We start from the raw sequence: 11,746 nt of genomic DNA on the forward strand, positions 1-11,746 counted from the left end.
GGGGGCGCAGCCCCCTCCCCCCCTTATATATAGTTGAGGTCTAGGGCTGCCCAACACATGAGTTTTCCTGTCTCTCTTGGCGCAGCCCTACCTCTCTCCCTCCTCCTCTCCCGCGGTGCTTGGCGAAGCCCTGCAGCATTGCCACACTCCTCCATCACCACCACGCCGTCGTGCTGCTGCTGGACGGAGTCTTCCCCAACCTCTCCCTCTCTCCTTGCTGGATCAAGGCATGGGAGACGTCACCGGGCTGCACGTGTGTTGAACGCGGAGGCGCCGTGGTTCGGCGCTTAGATCGGAATCAACCGCGATCTGAATCGCTACGAGTACGACTCCTTCATCCGCGTTCTTGCAACGCTTCCGCATCGCGATCTACAAGGGTATGTAGATGCACTCCCCTTCCCCTCGTTGCTAGAGTACTCCATAGATTGATCTTGGTGATGCGTAGAAAATTTGAATTTCTGCTACGTTCCCCAACACCTAGTGCCGGACATTGCCCCTCTGATCAAGCAGGCCTCCTCCACCGAGTCGACGACGAGGATGCGGGATAGGCATCGTCGATGTCGATGTAGGAATAAATGATTTAACTAAAAAAATAACAACAAATTTGACATGTTCAAAATATGACATGTCCACTTCAAAACGAATCAACCTAGAATTTTGTTAAATACACTTAAAACACCTAAATACTATTAACTACACCTAGTTAAAAACCTACATTTTGAACATGGTTCGATCATAACTAGGGTTCATACTACATTATTCTAAGATTAAACACCTAAAACACCTAAATTAAATTAACAACATGGGGTGGCCGGTCTCACCTCGAGGTCAGAGGGGGTCGGTGACGGGGACAACGGCGGGGATGATGCAGGGGCTCCTTGATTTCTGCAAAAACAAAATATAAACAAAAACATTATTATCGTCATCTTAGGACTTAGTGAAACTCCATAAGCTATCAAGTAAATATCCAATTTGATTCCAAATAAAATTTTCAATTGTCTGCAATTTGTTTCCTAAACCCTAAGAACATTATTATCCTCATTTTTTTACCTACTGTCTACTTCTTGAACCATAGAAAAATGCCCTAATTTTACATAACTTAGAAAAATTCCTATTCTATTCAAAAGACCTACATTTACTTATTTTTTTCAATTCTATTCAGAAAACGTACATTTACTAAAATAATCTCACATAGCATAATATATTTCTCTACCTAACAATTTCCATTACTAAATTATTTTACTAAAAAAATTATACCTAAATTTTTATACAAAGAGGGGAAGGCAGTGGGAGGAGAAGGAGGAGGGAGGAGTGAGGGCTTCGGGCGGCTGGGGAAGGGCGGAGAGAGGAGGGCAGTGGGAGGAGGGAGCAGGGAGCAGGGCGGCGGTCGGACGAGGGAGAGGAGAGAGGAGCAAGGGCCGCCGGCGCGTGGAGGGAGGAGAGAGGAGGGCCGTGGGAGGAGGGAGAGAGGAGGGCGGCGAGAGGAGGAGGGAGGGAGGCAGATACTTTGGGGGCGACGGCGGGCGATGGTGGCGACGGCAGGCGACGGCGCGCGATGGAGTAGTGTGGCGAGTGAGAGTGTGTGAGGGGAGAGTGAGGGACGCGCGCGGGGTGTGGATAAGGTAAGCGTAGTAGTAGCGTTGTTTAGCAATAACCGCTACTGCTATTTAGCAGTAGCGCTGGTTAGAGGACAGCGCTATTGCTATGTACAATAGCAGTAGCGCTTTTTACTTACGAGCGCTACTAGTATACCTACACTGCCTGCAACGGTTTGGCAATTATAGTAGTAGCGTTTTTTATAGTTAAAGCGCTACTGCTATATGCATAGTAGCAGCGCTCTTCAGGTACAAGCGCTACCGTTCTTTAGCAGCAGCGCTTTGTTGTAAAAAGCGCTACTAGTGAGCTCCTGTGTATAAGCATTTCCCTAGTAGTGGTAGCGGCCTTCAAAATGCAGTGTACTATCCCCTATGGCGGAAGAAACCCCTCATTTGCGCTTCAGACCAAAGTTATACGAGCGCACCACGAAGCACATGAAATAGCAAGTGAAGAATTTAACATTCTCACTATTAGTGTGTTAAGACGATGATGATTCTCTCTGCTTTCCTAAATAAGAACCATTAGAAGTCGATTAGGTTCAACTTAGATCATGCCGCCAACGATCTACCCAAGAGATCTAGTGATCAGCTGTTGGAGGGATCAGGCTGGAAGTGACGAATCTGACAGATGTACTCCAACTCTACTTCCGCCATGAGCAATGTGCGTCTAGTAGTAATCACGTGATCTATCTGCTAAACATGCTCCTGGGTGTTCTACGCGGCATTTTTTTGATGCAACCGTTGCACTCCGCGTAGCCCAACAGCAATAAATCACATACAAACGACTTCTCAAAAATTTGTGCGGTAGGAAATTAAAGTTTGTGTACTTAATCATAGAACATCACCAGATGCTTATTTGTAACTTAAGGATGCACAAAGAAGGCCCGGGAATCCCATTATTCTTGTTCTGTAGGCTTACAAGACAAAAGGAAATAATGCGAGACAAAACCACCAACACTTACAATGACGCCATGACAACCTCTCAGTCAAATACCACCTACACTGACGAACGACGTCGTCTGACATGTGGAGTCCAGATCAGTGATGAAACGACAGACAAGTCGTGGGGTGGGCACAACGCACAGCCTGGTGGCACGTGGTGCAGTGAAGCCGAAGATGTCGTCCATGTCGAGATCTGATGGCTTCATGCCATCAGGCAATGCCCAGCTGAAACCATGGGCGAGCTGCGCGACGATGAGCTCAAGCGAGTATAGGCCCAATGCCATTCCAGGACACGAGCGGCGGCCAGATCCAAACGGCAGGAATGCGAAGCACCCACCCTTGAAGTCGACCCCGGTGGCCTCCCCTTCACCCGGCATAAACCGTGATGGCCGGAATGTGTCGGCGTCCTTCCATGCCTTGGCATCGCGGCCAATGGCGAAGACGTTGATCATGACACGGGAGCCTTGGGGCACGGAGTAGCCACCAACAACACAGTCCTCGGCGGTCTCGTGGTGGAGCAGCGGGAATGGCGGGTGCAGTCGGAGTGTCTCCTTGACGATGCACTTGAGGAAGGGGAGCTTGTCGAGGTCTGAATCATCCACGTTCCGGTCAAGACCCACTATGTTGGTGATCTCCTTTTGCAGCCGCAGAAGGTCGTTGGGGTTGTGCATCATCTCCGCCATTGCCCACTCGACCGCCGTCGCCACTGTCTCCGTCCCGCCAAACATCACATCCTATCATCCATACATATAGATGCACGCAACCGTGTGACCGCGTTAGTTTATAAAAATAAGATCATACTCTTATGACTTTCTCACAGTATATTAATTGGAATTCGTAAGTGTCAATAAATCGAGAGTTGGTTAAATCTCAATCGATTGGAAATTTGACATCTGGTTTTACTTGGAGATTTGTGCATATTTTGTTTTGGACTTTTTACTTCTTATTTCCGTTTGATTCTTCTTTTTTATACCTTTTCTGCAGTTTCCTTCAGAAAAATTCATGTGTTCCTACATTTGTCTTTCTTTTCAAGCGTAACTATAGTTGCACGTTCATCAGCCGATGCTCAACTACAATGGCACATCCTTCCATTGGTCGCTCAACTAGAGTTGCACATCCATCATCAGTAACGTGCACTATAATTGATTAAAAAGATAGAAGTAGGCATGTTTCACATGATATGGTCTGCAATTTAATGTATCAAATAGTAGTTTTTTGATACAAGTAATAAAATATGGGATTATAATTATTTGGTATTTTTTGTGCATCTCGAATATCTGAGACCCTTTCCTAAAAAATAACACGAAAAACATAAAAACAATTAGAAAGGCCCATCAGGCCATCACGGACACGATGTACCCCACCAAACTGCTACAAACTGAAAATAAGAGCACCACAACCCAGTTACACCCCCAGTCGCCAATGGGTACCCATTACCCGCATACCTGACAGGTCAAACCCTATTAGGATAATAAAGATATGGAACAAAAATTACCCATGGGTATATAAAATAGGGAAATCTCAAGCCTATTGGGTAGAGTGGGTACGGGTACGAGATTGTATAACACATACCCGTGTACCCATGTACCCTTACAAAATATGGCAAATGAGCCTTGTTATTTTGGTTGAACTTGTTACAACCCTATTGTAATAATTATTTCGTGACCTTATGTATGTCTGAAGTATCTCGAATTTTATCATGAGTTTGTAAACTTAAAATGTATGACTATGTGTTGTTGTTTCAATAAATTCTATTGTTTTCTAGAATATATATGATGTTGTTTATGGTATGTTGTTGCTTATAAGTATGTGATGTTGTTAATGATGTGTTGTTGCTTACAAACTTTGACTATATGTTGTTTTTGACCATGTGTTGCTCAAGTTGGCATGTTGCAAACATGAATATTTTCACCCTACCTATTTACCCTGTGGGGTGGCGGGTATAAAAAAAAATTATACCATGAACGAGTATAGGTTTTTTTTTTCTTTTTGAGGTAAAGATAGATTTCATTACTTAAGGCGACCGATCAACCATACACAAGTTTACAAAATCACTTAGGCCTGATGCCAGCCACACCCGGTGCGAGGGGTGTTGCGTCCGTAGGCAGCAAGAGTGTGACACAAACATTGTTTTAGGAATGACTAAAAAAAGTCTAGTCCTCACGCCCGCTAAGCATTGATATTGATGTCTCATCACAAAAGAGTTGACATTGACTTAACTGATCACATACTCCTAATTAGCAGAAAAAAAATTAGCATGTAGAGACTGGCAGTATTAATTAGAGAGTACACAATACTCATATACACTAATAACTGAAGTCCACTGTAAAAAACTACTACTCATTAGTAACTAGTTGGAGGTTCGGTGTAAGTGTACGTACCATGATGATGGCCTTGATATTGTCACGGGTGAGGCGGAGCGTGTTGTGCAGGTCGTCCCTGCCGTCGGCAACGGCCATCTTCGGTTTCGCCTCAGGGAGGAACGCGAGCATGCCGTCCACCATGTCGGCGTCGACGTCGTCGGGGTGCTTGCCCCTCTTCATGTGCTCGTCGATGATCTTGTCAATGAACTCGTCGAGGGCGGCGCGTGCAGCGCGGAGGCGCACGTTGATGCCCTGCGTGTCCGCCCAGCGGAGCCATGGGATAAAGTCGCCGATGCTGAATGCGCCGAAGAGCTGGGAGAACTCCTTGATGATGGCGATGAACTCGTCCTGCTTCCCGCCGTCGCCGTCTCCGGCAGTGCCGAACGCCGCGCGGAAGGTGACGTTCTTGGTGAGGTTAAGGATGAGCTCGCCGAGGTTCACGGACTCGCCGCTCCGCCCGGCCACGGCGCGGACGAGGGCCGCGGACTCGTCGCGCACGGCAAGCCACGTCCCCGCGCGGCGCCGGCTGAAGAGCTTCGTCACGCACAGCTTGCGCATCTGGCGCCAGAAGGGCCCACAGTGCGCGAACGCCATGTCGGCACGGTTGTAGGTGAGGTAGGTGCTTGCGATGGTCGCCGGCCGGTTCGAGAAGGCGCCATCCTGCGCCTGGAGCACCTCCTGAGCGTACTCCGGCGTCGACACGGCGATGGCGTGGAGCTTGCCGAGGCGGAGGTGGAGCAGGCCGCCGTACCGCTTCGCCAGCTCCAGGAGGCCCCGGTGGGTCAGCTGGTCCATCATTAACATGTTGCCGACGACCGGCAGCGCATATGGCCCCGGAGGCAGCGGCGGCGCCTTGCCTCGCTGCCGCCGCTGCAGCAGCACGATGACCACCGAGGCAACGAACAGCCAGCTCAGTGGATCTTGGAGACATTCCATGGCGATCTTGGCCAAGCCCACCATTGGTTGATGCTCGAACTAGCTAGAAGCTCTTCTTTCTTTTGTTTTTGTTGGGGTGTTCGATTGTGCGGGTTTTAGGTTGATGTGGAGTAGACAGCGCACAGTAGAGTCGAGGAGATAAGTGAGGGTACCCGGGTTTATATATAGTTGGAGGCAGTAGGTGAGCCTGAGACGAGAGAGATTTTCAGATTTAGATGAGAGACATGCGGCAGCACATTTTCTCATGTTTCTTTCCGTTGACAAAGGGGTAGATTAAGGATATAGGGCATAAGAAAATACAAATGGTATGCGAAGGGCTGGTGTATAGTACAACGAAGATGATTGGAACAAATTTGTACGAAATGATGCATATTTGCAAACTTGTATGCATGCTTTCGCAGAAAATTGTTGGGCACATGCATGTGGTACCAATGTTTCTAAATATTTGAATAGCAAAAACATCTTACATTGTTTACAGAGGGAGTACCTTTGAAACTAACTTGTTCCTCAAAATAAATTGTCCAAACCCATGGTTCGATCAATAAACATATAACATAGTATTAAACCCAAGTACATAATCCAAAAACACAAACAACATATGACGAGTCTCTAACTAAATCACACATTTGCAAAGGGTAGATTATGATAGTTTGTCTGGTTTAGTCACTTAAAATATTTTCCCTTATGTTTATCTGCCTCCGGCATGACTGCCAAGAAAACATAACTAGTGGGAACACATAAAAGAAATTAGATGATTCCCCGTGCCTTGTTGCAGGAACGCTCAGCGACATACATATAGCTATGAACTATTGTTGCTGCACCCCAAACACAAATTGTGCTAAGTTATAAACTTGATGGTTTGGGAAGTATAAGTAATAAGTTAAACATATATTTAATGAGAGGGTTTAATATTTGTATTAGGGACACTCGTCATACAGACAATGGGAATGCTCTTACAATAGTTTCTTATTATAACAAACTACGGACATTGCAAGAAAAAACATCTAAATGTCTTCTTATATAAACACGACATGAAGACCAACCCAAAAGAATCGTATTGCTTCATAAGGCATAAGAAATATAAATAAATATTGTAATCAAATACAATGGATCCCAAGTATACCGCCCAAGCAAAAATAGCACTGATTGAGCACTAGTTTGTGAAGGTATGCATCGACCACACAACATTTGCATGTTGAATCTTGGAAGTATCACTATTTTGAAACGATATGCCGTAAAACCTAATCATATAATTCTTCAAAAAAAACAATGAAGTAATTGGCATGACATGAGAGGCTGCTAGGTTTAATAGACTCTCATTCAAAAAAAAATATGTATGGGAATGAAACTAAAAAAAGGAAAATAATAAAATGGCAACTTCACTTTTTGCTGAGAAGTGTATGTTCAATGAGCGCCTATAGGAGGATGTGGAAAATGTGTAGCTTCATACTTCTAGCAATGTTGGATAATAATTGAAGGATAATTTCATATGTATATATACAATGAGCGCCTACAGGAGGATCTGAAAAAACGAATGTTCATTTCATGCCTTGATATTAATTGATCGTATATCTACCAGGTCCATAAACTTCATATGCAAATGTCACCTCAGCAAAAGCATCTCATCTTCAAGTTTTTTGACTTGCCATGACTAAATTGGAATCCCAGACCTCCCCTTCATTTTTAACTCTAGCTCTTCCAATGATATTTCCCCAGATTTCACCACAATGATTCTAACATTCTTTGTGTTCAACTGTTGATTAGCTACTCTCACCAACATTGATTTGGAAAATAATCACATACCACTAATGATGTGACTTGGAAACAAAACTCACATACCTCGTATTTCGCCAACATTTTTCGAAAAGGAAGGATAAACCTCGCCCCCAATGCACACATATGTATTACAGTTGATGCAAGGCAATGAAACCAAAGTCATCAACATGCAAAGTACAATACATAGACAACTATAACATAATACTGCAATATATGAAAGAAAAAATAAATGACTAAGTTGATTCTTCTGCAGCAACACCTTCAAGAAGGGATAACACACTGGTGTCGTAGTCACCACGTCCGACCGAAGACACCTACGACAAGGTGTTTTCATCTTGAGTACATAGACCGGCCAATGAACGCTAAAACATTGGCATGGAGACAACGTTGTCAATGAAATAACGATGCAAGTTCATCTTTGCTAAATCTAACCAATCAAAGTCAGAATAAGATTTTTCACTCCGGTCATGAAGCCATTTTCCAAGCACCATCTCGCCAATGTATTTTTTATAGATGCGCCAGTGAGTGCTCCATGTGGAACTACCATGGTGTCCAGCACAGGAGGCCGCACGCCTCTCCTGACATCCCATGCAACCATGGACCCATGTAGTGCATGCCTGGCGGAGCGACATGACCAATCGCCACCCGAGGAAGAAATCATGTTGCTATCGGCGGTGACTAGGGGAGGTAGTGGCACTAGCAGATTGGTGACATGTCTTCTCATTGAGGAACACACCACGACCGTTGAGGAGCCGCTACCACCAAAGCTAGTCTCATCCATGTTCAGGCCTACCAGTGGCCCTAGTACCAAACAACCCGTCCGAGACTGTAGAGGGGTTGGGCATGCGAGGCGTTAGCCAAAACACAACTCTTAGTCAAGCCAGACCGATCTAGCCACAGGGTGACGCCCACTGCCACCACCACCATCTACAACTAGGGTCAACGCCCCAGCCATCAGAATCCATATCCGAGCGAGGATGCCGCTAGGTCGACAACCATTCTACCCTCGTAGCCACAGTGGTGGGGCTAGTACCAATGCCATCTGAGGCCATCAATCCTACTGAGTGGGCTTTGCATGCCGGCCTCCACCAGCGACGGCAGGGAAAGACGGTGCGGGTGGCTAGGGTTCACCCAAGCCCCCTGCCCGGGGGGGAGCGTGTGGTACCTCCTTAGCATCACTACCAGAAAAAGGCCTGCTAGTGGCGCACATGTTTTGCCTACTAATGGCGCACTACAGGTGCGCCACTAGCACCACGCCATTAGAATTTTAATTTTTTTTGTTTTTTTCTTAATCTCGGGTCAATATGCTTAATCTCAAGTCATATCGCACTTAGTGGTCAAACTTCCTGGAAGGTCACCCATCCTCACACTACTCCAGCCCGAGCACGCTTAACTTCACAGTTCTATCCAACCCCAGCACCACCTCACTTAACAGGCACTTGTTGATATATCTACCATATCAATCCTATTAAACCTTGTTGATGTCTAGGACTTTGTTCATGTTCATGAGTATAATGAAATTTTGAAAAATATTTCAAACTTCCTGGTCATATTACGTATCATTTTTTGAAAAAAAATTCCAAAAAAAAATTCAACACCAATTTTTTTTCTGTTACTAGTGGCGCACCAAGCAAACGGTGCGCCACTAGTAAGTTTGAAATTTTTTGAATTTTTTTGCCTCTAGATATTGAAAGCCCCGTAACTTTTTTTCTGTTAGGTTTTTGAGGATTTTGAAAATGTTTAACTTTTCGAGTAGATGATTTTTCATATAAAAAACTTTTTAATCCGAGTTCGTATGCAAAAGTTATGCCCATTTTACAAATTCCAGAGAGATTTTGCAAATAAAGTCGAAATTCATATTTGTAAATTTTCCCAACAACTAGACCACATATCACATGGGAAACTTATTTTCTTTTATTTTTTTGACATTTCCATCATTTTCTTTTATATTTTAAAAAACTGAAAAGGCGGTCAGGGGGTGCATTCGGTGGAATTTTTGGGTCAAGTTAGTAATGGCGCACCGTGGATGTGGTGCGCCATTAGTATTTGGACACTAATGGCGCACCAGACATGTGGTGCGCCACTAGTATACCATATCATCTATAGCCCTTTTCCTAGTAGTGCTTTATTCTTGGCATTGGCCTGATACGTCGGCATGTATAGTTAAGAAAAGAACACACCAAACTCAAATCGTCGGTGGCTCCGTGCAATCTAGATGGATATGCCGACCGTCTATTACTAATCGTATAGTTAGAGCTATTTGGATTCAAGTATTTTTAACTTTATTTTTTTCTAGGGAAAGTATTTTTATTTGAAGGTGATTTATTCTTAATCTTACTTTGTACGTAAACCATCACCAGAGTTTACTTCGCTCGACCAAATAATGGCATACTCTACTGATCGCTTTTAGTTTTAATGAATCAAGATCATGTCTCGTACTGCTCAACAGTCAACTGTTATTGTAATTATTGTACACTTAATTCATTTTTACACACTTGATCATTTGCATATGTAAACTGGCTGACCTTATCCTTCGTACACTATGCATATAAGCACGAAGTCTCTATTTTTATCTTCGTCTAAAGGAGAATTAAAGTCAAGTCTTCTCTTGGCCAGATAGAATGGGCACATTATAAGTCTAGTCACAATGAGAGTATCATAAATAGAACGTATTATGCATGGCATTTTAGCGGAGGTGGCACACAACTAAATAAGGAAAGAGAGAGCTAAATATGCATGACATATTAAACAATGTACTAACTATTACTATGTGTTATGCATTAAAATAAATGAGGTTTCTGTGATACCAAATTATGATAGTTTGCATTGTGGGGATAGTATACTTCCCATTGTGACCAGCCTAACCGATCGATCGATCTAGCCTGTCACATGGGCACATGCAACTAGTTGCCTGGATTCCCGTTCAACCTAAGTCAATTTAATTAGTCGACTATAGTTTTTTAGTTAGTTGCACAAGTCAAGTCTTCTATGCATAGTCTACTAAGGAGTACTTCGGTACGTACACATATGAAAAGAACACGTCAAACTTGAATCGTCGGTCCTTCGGTGCAATCTAGATGGATATGTCGACTGTCTATTACTAATTGTTTAGTTATAGAGCTATTGGGATACAAGTATTTTTATTTGAAGGTGATTTATTCTTAATCTTACTTTGTACATAAACAATCACCAGAGAGTGTACTTCGCTCCACCAAATAATGGCCTACTCTACCGATCGCTTTCAGTTTTAATCAAGATCCAGTCTTGTACTTCTCAACAGTCAACTGTTGTTGCAACTATTGTACACTTAATTATTTTTTATACACTTGATCATTTGCATATGTAAATGGGGTGATCTTCTCCTTGCAATTGGTAGACTATGCATGCATAGAAGCACGAAGTCTCTTTGTTCGTCTAAAGGAGAATTAAAGTCAAGTCTTCTCTTGGCCAGCTAAAATTGGCACGTTATAGCCATCGATCTAGCTTGTCACGTGGGCACATGCAACTAGCTGCCTGGATTCCCGTTCAAGCTTAGTCAATTTAATAAGTCAACTATAGGATTTTTTTTTAATTAGAACATCCCAACACACACACACACAAGCCATATTACCAAGCTCACAAACCGATTGTACAAAAAGCGGGTTGCAATCCCCTTGTTATTTACTCGGGTAATTTGGAGCTCATTGAAACCATAAAGACTAGAGGGCGGTCTGCGAGTACTTGGGTAATTTGGAGGTCCTTGAAACCATAAAGAGTGGAGGACGGTCTGTGAGTATGGAGGCGATTGTTTTTTATGATTGCTATTATTTAGCTTGTGATTTTTCATTACTAGTTTTGAACATTGTAATAGGGGAGCAGATAAGGTTGCTCATGAGTTTGCTAAGTTAGCTAGATTTTCTTCGACTTTTGACTGGTTTGAGGAGCCTCGAAGTGCAATTGTACCCTTCCACATAAATGATGTGTTTGTTATTTTAAATGAATAGTCATGTGTTTTTTCCAACAAAATACTCACAGATTTAATTTTGTCGCCAAACACTATTATTTCTCGACAACTTTACCCACGTGCACAATGCTCAAATAAAAATGGGTTCAATGAGTACAAAGCATAAATCGTTGATTGCACACCCGAATAGT

At 43.6% G+C, this 11,746-nt stretch overlaps 1 protein-coding gene across 1 annotated transcript; it reads right to left on the minus strand.

The window, feature by feature from the left end:
• Positions 1-2,398: 2,398 nt before the first annotated feature.
• LOC109759760 (cytochrome P450 84A1-like) lies at positions 2,399-6,450 on the minus strand. The gene is made up of 2 exons (XM_020318598.3): positions 4,919-6,450; positions 2,399-3,271 (listed from the first exon to the last, which is right to left on the minus strand). Exons 1-2 carry the CDS (start codon positions 5,858-5,860, stop codon positions 2,582-2,584), a joined length of 1,632 nt encoding a protein of 543 aa, XP_020174187.1. The 5' UTR covers positions 5,861-6,450; the 3' UTR covers positions 2,399-2,581.
• Positions 6,451-11,746: the final 5,296 nt, after the last annotated feature.

Source organism: Aegilops tauschii, chromosome 1, assembly GCF_002575655.3.
Source record: "Aegilops tauschii subsp. strangulata cultivar AL8/78 chromosome 1, Aet v6.0, whole genome shotgun sequence".
NCBI lineage: Eukaryota > Viridiplantae > Streptophyta > Magnoliopsida > Poales > Poaceae > Aegilops > Aegilops tauschii.